The sequence below is a fragment of the Podarcis bocagei genome (genome assembly GCF_964188305.1).
Source record: "Podarcis bocagei genome assembly, chromosome: 11".
Classification (NCBI taxonomy): Eukaryota; Metazoa; Chordata; class Lepidosauria; order Squamata; family Lacertidae; genus Podarcis; species Podarcis bocagei.
In genome coordinates this window covers 32788694-32802954 of record NC_138136.1, presented here as the reverse complement: position 1 = coordinate 32802954, position 14261 = coordinate 32788694, and the positions used below count along the sequence as shown (strand labels likewise).

Below are 14261 nucleotides of genomic sequence, written 5' to 3'. Positions count from 1 at the left end.
CCATGATTTGGCACCCAGCTGGATGTCATGACCTAGGGCCAGATGTCAAGACTCATAGTGTCAACACAGCACAGCACACAACTTGGCTCACATTCTCTGTCATATTTCTGAGACCTGGGTGCCATAACTCAGAGGTATCATAACTCAGAGCCATACCTCAGAGCTGTAACTCAGAGATGACATAACACTGAAGTTTGCACATCATGTACACAGCTAACCTCAGCCTGCTGAGTCTGCATAAACACGTTCCCACAGTTACAACCACAACTGCAAAGCCAGTTATGCCTAGCCTGGCCTGGCCTAAGCTTGAGATAAGGGAGCATCAGGAAGTAAAGGTAAAGGACCCCTGGAACGTTAAGTCCAGTCAAAGGCGACTATGGGGTGTGGTGCTCATCTCACTTTCAGGCCAAGGGAGCCGGCATTCATCCACAGACAGCTTCCCGGGTCATGTGGCCAGCATGACTTAACCACTCCTGGTGCAACAGAACACCATGACAGAAACCAGAGTGCACGGAAATGCCGTTTACCTTCCTGTCACAGCAGTACTTATTTATCTACTTGCACTGGTATGCTTTTGAACACCTAGGTTGGCAGAAGCTGGGGCAGAGTAACAGAAGTTCACCCCATCGTGTGGATTTGAACCACGACCTTCCGATCGGCAACCCCAAGAGGCTCAGTGGTTTAGACCACAGCACCATCCACATCCCTCTTCAGGAAGTAACTGTCCTGTAGCCAATTAGAAGACTTCCTGACTTAGGAATGCTTTGTCCACATGCGTTACTAGCCAATAGTGAAACAGGAAATCATGTGTCTGTGTTTGCTACAATTGTATAAATGCTTTGTGCATTCTTTGTTCTAGACTTAGTCTTTTGGGAAGTATCCAATTGAGACTCTGTTCTGTGGCTCAGAATAAATTTTTTTTTTAACTTTCAACCCACTGTCTCTTTATTGGCTTGGGAGGGACAGCGTTTTCAATTTGGTATCATGGGGCACCCCAGTAAAAGGTTCCAGAGGGAGGTGCTTCTGTCCAGATGCTCAGTTGGGGGCCAATGGGCCACAGCACTCCCCAAAATGGCATTGCGTGTACAGGCGGAGTCCCCCAGATCCCGAGCGGCCCCTCCGTCATGTGGAATAACGACTCAAGACAACGTGCTATGGGGATTAAATTGGCCACAACTTTATTAAATTTCAAATGTGGGTAGACCTTGGCTCAGGCATTGGGCGTTATCCCTCACCAGTCCCCAACCGGGGACCTAGGGAGCATCAGGGTTATCCAGTGTGTGTGTGTGGGGTGGGGGGGTGGGCCGGCTCTGGATAACATATGTCCAAGCAGAGATAGCCACCCCCGTTACGCCACCACTGCTGCAGGGGAGAGCAATGACGACCTTTCGGCGTACGGTCAAAGCCTCCCTTCAGAAACCCCTTTAACGGGGAACCCTGGTATCGCCGCTGCAAAGAGGAAGATGGACTAAAGGATTCCGCCCAAGTCCTGATACCGCCAAAGTTGTGACGTTTTGCTAGAGGAAAGGCGAAACCTGCCAATGCAGGGAAATTCCTTTCCGGCCCTTTAACAGCGACCTTAACGTAGCAGCGCCCGCATACCTGTGAAGAAAAGTTAACCTGCAAACTTGTGAAGAAAGGTTAACCTGCAAAACAAGACATTAACTGAGGGTGGGTAGGGTGGGAGAAGCTCTGGAGCCAAGTGAGGATTCCCAGGTAAGATCCTCCCTCTATTGTGTGGGCAGGTAGTCCCTCCCCTACCTGGCCTGGTCTCCTTGGCAACGCTCCCCCCAGGTGGGATTGGACAGCTGACTGAGGTAGGCGGAGACCTCCAGGTATCCCACCTGAGGGAAGGCAAAGCCAAGCCTATGCTGATGGAGCCGCTCCAGATCCAGGGGCTGCGCGCATCCACGCAAAGATCGCCCCCCGTTTTATGTGTGGAGCGGTCATTCCTGAAGGGGTCGCCCCTTTTTGATGTACGGCATAGAGTACAGCAGAATCAACACAGAATCAACCCTGCAACATAATTAAGCAGCCATTGGATTGGTTGATTCAGGATACATACCCAATGCCAATGCCAAAATCTACTTACATCTGTAATCCATAAGGTTGTGGCCTATTTGAACCCCAGATGTTTGTCCTGTGTGTTTATTGTATTTTTCCATGGTACAGGCCCTGCCAGCCCCGGGTTTCCTGCTCCCGGGGCCACAATAAAGCTTGCTCACTTGAATGGCCGCATTGCAGCACTTATACTCTATTCAAGTGATTCCCCTATAGCCTTGCACCCGCCTAAACATGCTCCAGAGGCTCCCCAACCTCCCAGGAAAGATTTAGGGAGCAAAGCTGCAGAGGGCCATAGCTCAGTGGTAGATCATCTACCTTGCATGCCAAAGGTCCCAGGTTCAACCCCTGGCTTCTCTAGGTAGGGCTGAGAAAGACCATGCCTGAAAGCCTGGAAAGCTGATGCTGGCTAGTGTGGACAATACTGAGCTAGAAGGAATAGTGATCTGACTTAGGGCCCATTCTGTTGACAAGCACCTTCTCAGCAAATGGACAACGTTAGATACATTGTTGGTATAGCTGATACACACACACACACACACACACAGAGAGAGAGAGAGAGAGAGAGAGAGAGAGAGAGAGAGAGAGAGAGAGAGGTTTCAGTGAAGCTTTAATTTGAATGCCAGTCATAAAAAACAAAAAAGTAACAAATAAATAAATCAATAAAAATAGGCCAAACTCTTGAGAGGTAATATAGCTGACAGTTATCAGTTGAAATTAATGAACAGTAGGAAGTCAGCTACAATCAAGCTGTGAAAAGTCTCTCCAGGGAAGTTCAAAAATATCCTGGATTGAAGATGTTCAAAGTTAACTTCAAAGCAGAATAAAGAAAAATAAAGAAAAACAAACAAAAATCCATCATGACCAAAACCTAAATTGAATGTTTGTATTTTTTATATATATCTTTTACAATTCTCAGTGGCAGTATTTTAAGGATTCTTAGACTACAGTCAGAAAATCTTGGTTTAACTGAGGTAGATGTAATCAGTACTCATCGATTTGCATAATTGGCATGACAGATTTCAATTATATAATTATTGTAAATATATGCAATGATACAATTAGGAGTTGTAATTACAATGCATAACTACATAATTAGGTGTTATGACATGGTAAACCCTTGTGAAGAAAGTGGGAGACCTCACTACATTTTGTAGGAAGAATGTTGTGCTATGATCACATTTTAATAGGAACCCTGCAACACCAATTTATGTTTATAGCTCACAAATGAATGTTAAAAATTAGGGAAATGGTGCCAAAGTGCTTGGGAGATATGTGGTTGGCTCCCTAAACGGGGGTCTTTCAGTATTGTACAGTTTAGTACCGATATTAAACAACCTGTCCAGCATAGAATTTGCACACCATAACATATTTTAAGAGTGAAGGGTAGTTAAATGTAGCCTGAAAAGGGAAGTGATTCCCATGAAAGATTTTGCACTGCATTATAAAGCTTGGCTTGAATCCAGAACTTTGCTCCTGCCAACAGAAACAAAGGAGGCAAATTTGCCAACTCCCCTCCCCCTCCGGAGGGGGATCCAGAGGAGTTTCCGAATTTTGGAAGGGTTGAGAGACCCCCAAGAACTGTGGGGCAACTGCAAAGGAAAGGGTGAATTGCTTAACATTATCTCCTCCTTTCCACAACTGGTTCAAAAGTCTTTCATGGATAGAAGAAGCCCTTCCATTTGTAAAAGTAAATGGGTAAATAGGTAAAATCTATACAGGGTATCGAGTTAAGTATTATCAGTAAAGAAGAATAGTAACAATGCACATACACCTTCCCTGCTGTTTAGAAATGGGGAGGAACTTTCCCATATGATCTTTGGGCATTAAATTGAGATCTCATTGAATTGAGATCATGACTAAGGCTGTGTACCCATTACCAGTTTAAAATAGCTAGGTTGTTCTTTAACTCAATAGAAGGAAAATGCATCAAAACACAGTATTTCAGAAGAAATGACAGAATAGGTATTGATTGCATATAGTGCTTCCCCAACCAGTGGTTGGAGTTTGCTGGATGAAGATTAAATGGCAGTGTATATGCAACCTGCATTGTGATGCAAGCTATAGCTTCACAATTGCCCATATAAGTGGTGGATAGAAGGTATCATGAATTAGACATGAATCTGAGACCTACAAAACTGAGCCAACCATTTGTGGAGTCGCCTCTTTCCAATTATACTGAATGAAGAGCAAAGCCTAAGCATTTTCTTTCATCTGTAATGCTTACACCTTCATTGTGGGTCTCATTTAGAGATGCTTCTCAAATACTATATCTCCCCCTATGTATTTTGGAGTTCCAGTCTTCTTTCTGAAGTGAAACCAAGGGAAACTTGCAATTTAATTCTGCAATTCCATTTTCAATTCCCAAATTTTCTGTGCTGCAAATGCAGGAACAGCCTTCCCCAATCTTCTTCACCCTGACACCCCTGCAGCTTCCCCCAAAGGCTCAGTGAGCTGGGTGGAGAGGGAAGGGCTAATCCCTGAAAATTAGGTGGAGGCAACATCCATGAACGGCATTCCCACAGGTGGAGCTTGTCTCTACCTGAACTCCTTCCTCAGTCCCACATGCCATAGCCACTATTAAACATGTATATTTCTGAATCAAACCCATTGCAAATGAATGAATGAATGAATGAATGAATGAATGAATAAATAAACCACCACCCAATACTGTTAAAACCACAAACAAACCCATGCACCTTGATGTAATCGTACACATTTTATTCAAGGCTTTTCTGTTTTGTTTTGTTGCTTTTGCATTCTATCAGAACACTCATTTATTATGTGATTTTTATCTTTTCATTGGTCACTCCACACCTATGGAATTTTGTCCCCCAGGAAAATGTACAGAAGAGGAATTTAAAGAACTTTAATTAACTGCTTGGTTTTAAGGAAGTGTAACATAGTTACATGCTTATATTATTGTGTTATTATTAGCATTCATAATTATTCCATTGTACTCCACATTGAGAGAACTTATGTGCCCTGAAAGACATTTTGGGCATCATTTAATAAACCAATATTTTGCCTTCTTTTCATCAGCAATGAACTCAAAACGGGATAATGCAACGAAGCCACAAATACACTGAAAGCAAACCTCACAGAAAGCTCTGTTTCTGGAATTGATTATAAAAAGTCTCTTCTTAAAATGGAATTCAGAAAGAGTGGAAATGGAAGACAGAGTAAACAGGAAGCAATAAAGAATGGCATGGAGAAAATCCCTTGATGCTAGCCTGGCTTAGTTGCATAATAGCAAGAGATTTGGGATGAGAGCAGCTTTGAACGAAGCATTACAGAAGATAGGCATCAAGCAAAGCTCTGACTGGAAGACACGCCACAGCCATTTTTAAACCATCTTCATTTAAATACTTTACAACAGAAAGAGCGGAGTTTAAATTCATACATAGTAATTTGTACTTACTGTGTTGGCAGTTCCTTCCCATAAATTCGCCAGGACACTCACATGAATAGTTAGCTACCAGATCTGTACAAATGCCACCATTCTTGCAGGGTTCAGCTTCACATTCGTTCACATCTGTGGGGAATGCCCAGTGACAATATTAGACAGATATTCAGAATAACATTTGCATTTTACACAATAAGAAAGTCAGACACTTTGTGAGATTGTGTATGGTTAAGTACGGCTAGCAAACATATTTTCACTGAAGAATGCAATAAGGCATAAACTATTTTAACACTGTTGAAACTCTTATACCTTTCCCTCCCTTTCAAATACACAATTAAGGACCAACCAATAATATATATATATATCTCTCTCTCCCTCCCTCCCTCCCTCCCCCCCTCTCTCTATATATATGATACAATGTATTCAAATTAAGACACTTTAACACCTCAGTTAGTTTCAGTGGAAGACAGCTATATGATCAAGCCACTTTCATTGAAACTGATGTGACATAAAAGAGCATTATGAGATTTTGACATAAGCCTTAACTGGAACAGGAGAATGCATAATTGATGGCTGCAGAAACTTAGACACTATACTTTGTCCCACAGTATCAAGATATGGCAATAGATGTAGCAGTTTCAACACGGTTGAATGTTTTAATCCTTTGGCTTCATTTTTATTGTATTTCCAAAATGAAGACCATAATGTTTTAAATAAGAAACGTTCACTCCCATTAAGGGAACCAGTCCTTTACTATCTCCTGCCCTTCACTTAAAATTGGACTGCACACAGCTCTGAAAAGTACTGTAAAGCTATTTCTTCAGTGTCTACTCTAGAAGAGTTGCAATTCAGTCAATATCACCTTCACAGTAGGCCCTTACTCTGTGGAAAATGAGATCTACTTCAGGGCAGAATTTGCCAGCTATATGGAAAATCCTAAAAGGGGTCAACGTAGCTCTTCCTCCCTATAAAGGTCACATAGTATGAAGTCCTTCAAAGGTGACAGCTTTCAACATGGAATAACATGAGGACCCATTCCTATGAATGAAACATTGTCTGAAGCAACCTCGCCCCCCCCCCCCGTCTACTAGAATTGGATCTTGCCTGAAGAGAGTGAATATTGGTTGAAAGTTAAAACTTTCTCAATGATATGGAGAGAGTTAATAATTGCCCCCCCCCCATTTTAATTACCTTTAATATATACTGGGATAGACATCTTAGTAATGCCATTAACTTATTTCCCATGTAATTTCACACTTTAAAAGTATGCTTCCAGGGAAAGAATTCCCATCATTTTTATTGAACCTGATTACCAAAAGTGACTGTACTTTGAAAGTGACCAGTACTTTGACAGATTGTATTATTACTACTAGTGTTGTTGAAAAAACAATTTGAAAGGTCATATGAAAGAAAGTTAAAAGTCATTAGAGGAATAGTTCAAAATTACAAGAACATTTCAGTCTACAGACAGAATAAGCACTTTTCCAAGAGAACAAGGTTTTCTTATGCAAGTAAAATTTGCAACCAGGTGCTGGTCACATTATTAAAAAAATAGTCTATGTTACAGGTAACAGGAAGGAACAGAAAGCAGGCAAATACTACCTGTCAAAGTTGCACAGTACAATCTAAATGATCTCTGTGCAAAAGTAAGTCCTGTTTGGTTCAGTGGGGCTTGTTCCAGCTAAGTGGTTATAGGATTTCAGCCTTAAGCTGTACCCTAAGGGTTTCTGCACACTTACCTTTCACCTGCTCTTTCCAGGCATGGTATATAAGTTAAATTTCCATTTTCCCTAAGAAAACCTGTACCTGGAAGGAGCAGGGCAAAAGTGTGGCTAAGCCCTTACCTGAAAGAGTCCCATTGCACATGGTGGGACTTGCTTCCCAGTATACATGCATAGGAATGTGCTGCAGTTTTCTGTAATAGCATATACTAGTTGTTCTGCAGGAGCGTATATTGGGTTAAAAAACAAAAACAAAATTAAACTCTGAAAACTTCATGAAAGTTGTTGGTTATATTTCTTGTGCACAAACTGGCCTGTCAGTACAAGAAAGGTTCACACAGAATACATTTGGAGATGCCTTAATGCCGAAGGTAAACTCTATTCCGGCAAGATTATAAAGCCATCATCCTTTAGCAAATATCATTTTAAATCCCCTTGTGTATAATAGATGCTTAGCTACATTTCAAACCAGCAAAATTCTCTGACAAACCTTTTATTAAAAGAAGGGAAAAAGCTTAAATTTGTCTCTCCCCCCCCCAAACCTTTTAATTCCAATAAAGCCTTCGTTCTGCACAAGGACAGACATAAGAATGTCTCATTGTGAAAGCCCTCATGTTTATAGGACTGCCCTCAAATGATAATGTGAATGGATTCAATAAGCCTGATTCCTAAATGCTGAAGTCTTGTGGGAAATGAGATCACAACAGCAGTTAAGCTACCTTCAGAAGCAATATACTTATGAACACCAGATTCAGTTGTTTTCATGTTCTGCTTGTAAGCTTCCCAGGAGCATCTGACTACCTTCTGCTAAAAATGGAACGTTGGACGAAGTGGACCTTTTATTCTGATTACTTCTGAATATGGCAATTTATCTTCATAAGGTAATCAAAAGGAAAGTGAAACAAGCTCAACACTGAGAAAGAAAGGTTGGGGATGGTGGGGTGGAAACAGCCAAACCATACAATCTAAGCCATCTGCTCAGTCCAAAGGGCTGCATTAAAAATACATCATGGGGTAATTTGCATATTTTTATTTAGCAGCAATGACGAGCATGACTGATTGGCATAATCTGATGGACATGCATTTCTTCTATCATGCTGTTTCTGGTTAGAAGTTTCAGTATCTTTTTAATTGCTTGATGATTAAGCCAAGAACTCAGAGCAACTATTCTTTATAATAGCTACATGGATAATGGTTAAACTGAATTCCACATGGCAACTTCTACACATGGTAGGTGTAGCCTGGATTGTAACCAGGATTGTTTGCATCACATGGACGGTTTTATGTCATGGTGTGGTTGAAAATACCATGCATTAGTTTCAACTGGCCTCCATAGGAACACAAGAAGCTGTCTTCTACCAGGTCAATTTGCCCATTTAGTCCAGTTTTGTCTGCTCTAACTGGCAACAGCTTTCCAGGATCTCAGCTCAAGCAAAGTGCTTTCACCCTGGTGGAGGTACCAGATATTGAGAATGTGACCCCTTGCATGCAAAGCCTATGTTCTACCACTTAGCTATGATCAATCCCAACAGGACTCATGTGATATGTACACTGGCGCCAAGCTTGCACTTCCCTTTCAACAATACCTGGGTGGCTCACATGCAAGAGTCCGGCTGAAATGCAAGATGGAGCAGCTTTTCAACTATCACTTGAATTTCAATAACAGAAATTGCAGAAAGTTGAAATACTTTCCCCATATTTAAATATAATAGCTTTGCCAAATTATGTGCAGCTGGATCAGATTTCTTTTTTCTTCAGATAAACTAGGCTCAGTCTCTCTTTTATTTTGTCTTAAATTAGTCTCTGTTTTCCTCTACTGATACAGTGTTGCGCACTGTGTCATGACACAGACATTAAGGTTACCAGCAACCTCCAAATTTAGAAGTCAAGACATTTCATGAGAATCAAATGGCCAATAGGTCATTTTCAAAAAGCTGTCTGAACCTGAAGGGTCTCCTGGAGAGACAAAAAAGAGCAATAAACATTTCCTTCTCTCTGAAGTTCTGGGGAGGAAAGGGAGAGATTGTGCTGATTCAATATAAAATGGCTTTTTCACTCTTTATTTCAAAGGAAGAAAACAAGCCACTTTTTGAAAGAGAACTGGAGAAAAACTTATACTTTCTAAGAAATTGAAGGAAACGGATAACGGAGAAAAATAAAATACGCTCAGGGCTCAGATAATAGCTTTTGCTTGTTTGAATAAATAATCTGGAGAAAAACTGAAAATATTTACATAAGTTACACACTTTATGATAAGTGTGCTGTACTGAGTGATAAAAATGAGAATTAGCATATAAACCAGCATTTGGTCTATTGTGTGAGCCTTTCTCCAAGCAAACCCCTATTGGTGGAAATAACAATTTCTTCCTTTAACTGAGGATTGCTATATAATGCTGATTTTGGAGAATTATTTACTTAAGCTTGAAGCGTTTAAAGGCACTACCTTCAGAATGTGAAGTATACAAAACCCAGAAGTTCCTGAATTCATGCAGTGCTACATTGTTAGAATTGGAACTGGACCTCATACAGCTGGATTCTAATTTCTGCACAGCTACTCTGGGTGGCCCTGGGCAAGTAAATTACTATTTCTCAGATTTGCTTTCCTTTTTACAATGGTATCATGACGAGTGAGGAGGGAAGTAAATTAACTTTATGCACATTTCCCTGAGTGCCTTGGAAGATGATTGGGATACAAATGCAACAGTGAATTACCTCAGCAGATATACGGATGATTCAAACAAAAAATAAATATACAATTCTTGTCAAAATTGTTTGTCTAATATTCATTCTCTAAAAAGATTTGTTGATGCTGTTATGTTTGATTTCATGAAAACATCCTAATTTTAGTCCATATTTATTGGCTTTGTTCATATGCGTGGTGATCCCCTCACCTGCTGATCATAGGGCCCAAGGTGGTTGATATTGGGAGAGTTATTCCTTTAGGTATTTGGATCCCTAGCCATTTAGGGCTTTGTATGCTGGTATTAACACCTTGAACTGGGTTTGACAGCTCACTGGCAACCAGTGCAGAACTTTCAGTGACACATGGTCCTATCAGGCTGCCCCACTCAGCAACCTAGAGTCACATTCTGCTTTAGGTGTAGCCTTTAGACCAGGGGTCGGCAAAGTTTTGGTGGCTTGGGCCGGTTCACGGTCCTGCAGACACTGTGGTGGGCTGGAGTGCACGCGCGCGTGCACACACACACACACACACACACACACACACACACACACACACACGCTATTTACAGTGCTCCTTCCAGCTCGGAGGAAGCGTGCGCAGCTTCCCATTGGCTGCAGGAGCTTCCTGCAGCCAATGGGAAGCCGGCCAGTGTCGTGGAAGGTAGTCCCCACTCTGCTCTACACCGGTTTAGCACGGCACACAGGAGCCGACTGGGCGGGTGGCAGGGATCCATGGGACAGTTAAACGACCCCCATGGGCTGCTTGTGTTGCTGACCCCTGCTTTAGACCATCTTCAAGGGTGGCCCCATACAAAACACAATACACTAGCCCAGTAAATTATAAAAAAGTAAGGTAAAGGGACCCCTGACCATTAGATCCAGTCGTGGCCGACTCTGGGGTTGCGGCGCTCATCTCGCTTTATTGGCCGAGGGAGCCGGCGTACAGCTTCCGGGTCATGTGGCCAGCATGACTAAGCCGCTTCTGGCGGACCAGAGCAGAACACGGAAACGCCGTTTACCTTCCCGCCAGAGGGGTACCTATTTATCTACTTGCACTTTGACATGCTTTCGAACTGCTAGGTTGGCAGGAGCAGGGACCAAGCAACGGGAGCTCACCCCATCACGGGGATTCAAACCGCCGACCTTCTGATTGGCAAGCCCTAGGCTCTGTGGTTTAGTAAGATCTATTTGCCCGGGGAAAGGACTACCTTGGAAGGTGGTGAAATTTCCTTCAATGAAGGTTTTGCAACAGAGGTTGGATGCCATCTGTTAGGGATTATTTAGCTCTGATTCCTGCATTGCAGGAGGTTAGACTAGACAACCCTTGGAGTCCATTCTAATGCTAAACTTCTATGATCAATGAGAAACTTTTTTTAAAGAAACTGAACTAATTCTAAGTTGCCATTGCAACACAGTTTGGGGTTTTTTAAAGCATATAAAACTGCATTAAAATGTGCATATTAAATACATATTTAGATTTTCAAGTTGATTTTTACATATTTATAGACTAATGCAGAAAGAGACAATGAAAAGAGTTCTGTTTGTCTGCCTCTAAATGCATGTCATGTCTTGCTTACTTGTTGTTTTGGGGCCAGATAATATTTTGAAAGACTTTGTTCTTTTGGAATGGTGAGACAACAGAGTCTACAAATTAATTGCATCTTTTTTTAAAAAAAAATAGAACACTGAGATCATTCATTATATCACCAGTCATTTGCTTGAATCAATATGATGTATAATAAACTGTAATTGATCTAGTGACTGAAAAATGTCAATGAATATTTATAGGAAAACTGTGTATATCCTGGGAATGTGGGCTTGGGAGAGCACATCTTTTTTTTAAAAAAATTCTGTCCCGCCATGTGATACACCGAATCTTCGTGACACAATGCATGTGGAAGGTGCTGAGAGGTTGCTCCAGATGGTTGTGAGTTGCCCACAACTCACTTTCATAAAGCAGTGTGCTAAACACATGCCTGGTACCTTGGTACTGGATGTTAGCATCACATTCTCCCATACCTACATTGCTGTAGCTGCCTTGCCAATAAGCTTATCCAGCTCAGCATCAATAGAGAGGCTGCTGTTCTGCTGAAACTGATGTAGGAAGCAGAAGGGCACTACCATATAGGAAATCACTTACAAACTTGGAAGAGGGACAGGTGAATGGTTGTGGCTGCTGTTAACAGGCCCTGTGACAGCATTGCCAGTGTGGATTTAGGTACAGAGTTGGCATTTGGACTTGTTGCAGGTCTGGCCCCTGTATTTGGGGTTCTGTTATGTGGCGTGTTATTGCTGGTAAGTAGTTGCTTTAGGTTAGGAACTGTAGATAAGCAAGAGTAGGCCTACCATCCTGGACTGCCTATGTGAGAATAGTATCATTGTCCTAGATGGGGTATAGTTCACTGATGATTCATGAACCACTTGGAGGTTTTTTCTCCAATCAAGCACTATATAACTTTTATAAAATAAATAAATAAATGAACTAGGAGCTACTGTATGCCAATTCCACTTAAAAAGTTGAGGGAAATTGGTTATGTGGGTAGAGTGATGGACTTGTACTGGGGAAGACCTGCATTTGACATTCCCTCTCGCAGGGTGATCCTAGGCCTTACAGGGTTTTATTGTGAACCAAACAATGGGGTGGACGCAAATATCTCTTCCTGAGATCCTTGGAGGAATAATGGGGTACAAAATATGAGGAATAAAATTCTGGGAAGCAGATAATCGTGCAGTTGCAAGATAGCCTTTCATGATGTGGTTAAGCAGTCTTGGTTTGAAAGCCTAGGAATCCTTTAATACCTCAGGGTGCATCTAGAACAATGCATCTGTTACACAAGGTCTGATAATGGTAGAAATCAGCATGGGTTCTCATCTGCACACTTTGTTTCACAGCTCAGTGCTAAATTATATCACATTATTAGCAACTGCATTTGAGGCATCTGGGATTTCTTTCCCACCCATACTAATTGCAGTTCAATTTATGACCCCTCACAGTGGCATAGAGAATATGTGCCTATTGGTATCACCAATGAAGCATCAGGAGCTTTTGAGGGATATTGAAACATTAATAATAAGCCACAGCTGTCAAGCTTAGCATATGAATTCAGTAAAAATTAATAGTGATATGCTCTGCAATTTACATATTAATTGTGTACATGATCCAGTACATGAACCAAATGTCAGGGAATCACAGAAATATTCATTTTGAAATTCGCTGGCATGATTTTGTCAGTGTTGTGTGATAGGTTTTCTAATTATCTAGTTTAATTGATTTGGTTGGATAATATTAGATATTACAATTTGAGATAAACTAAATTACAGGTCGACACTCAGCAATCTGAATTCCAGAAGAAGCCACTTGCTTTGGAATGAGGTCACTCAGCTTCTGCACACAGCATAAGTTTCAGCAGAGCACATACCTGAATTCCAATGAGTTCACAGAGAAGGAAGCAAGGAGGAGATATTTTATAAGCCTATATAAATTTGTTAGCAACGAATTGGACAAAAACATGCACCACTCTGGAGAATGTGTTTAATCAACTAGATTACTCTCTGTTGATGCATTTAGGAAAGGAGTTCAGCTTTCTAAAATGCTACAAATATAGCCTGAAGTTCATTTATTTACATTTTGGATACATTTATATTAGATAAATGAAATTTCTTGTTAGTAGCTGACAGAGAGTTGTGGTATCCAATCAAAGCATAATCACTCCATTAGTCAAGGTAATGTATGCTGGAATGTTTCAACTGAAAAAACAAAGGAACCCAAGAATGACTGGGGTGCAGTACTTCACAATATTGATTATAGCTTACATTTTGCACCTACAGTGTCAATGTGTTATCATAGTTCCTCTTTAAGTACAGTATTGATTTTCTAAATACCAGTCTACAGTAAGAGATAGTGCAGATATTCTCCTAGTTGAAAGAAATGGTGTTGTATGATATTTGCTTTTGAAAAAGGTATTATGCATATTCTTAATAAATTGGGGGTGGGGAGGCAAAAATAAAGAATCATTGGTAATAAAAATGGTACTGTACATGTTCACTTTGAAGTTACTACAGGAATGCCTAGCTTCCCTTTGCTTTGACAACTATATTTCTATAAGATTCTTTTAAAATTAAGAATATAAAGTGGGCCGTTTTTGTTTTTGTTTTAAATACAATCCTGATAGAGACTTCCGGGTTAGCACGATCGACTAATGACGGATTCCCTCTGAGCTCCGGAGGGAATCGGCTCCGTAGGATCGGGTCTTGCCGCTGCGGCGACGCGGGGACCCTTAAAAATCACAGGCGGGGAAGCCTGTGAACCTGGTGACTCGGCGGGCACCATTTGCGCCCCCCGACCCGTGAAGGAGCCTTTTTAAAGGCTTCGGAATGGGGGACGGGGTGAG

General features: G+C 41.4%; 1 protein-coding gene across 1 annotated transcript in view; it reads right to left on the bottom strand.

Moving 5' to 3' along the window:
• The window catches only part of EDIL3 (EGF like repeats and discoidin domains 3), a 230735-nt gene that overhangs the window by 88715 nt on the left and 127759 nt on the right, over positions 1-14261 (bottom strand). Inside the window, exon 5 of the mRNA XM_081213423.1 lies at positions 5483-5596. Within this exon, the coding sequence (XP_081069549.1) occupies positions 5483-5596 (114 nt within the window). The remainder of the gene's footprint in view (positions 1-5482; positions 5597-14261) is intronic.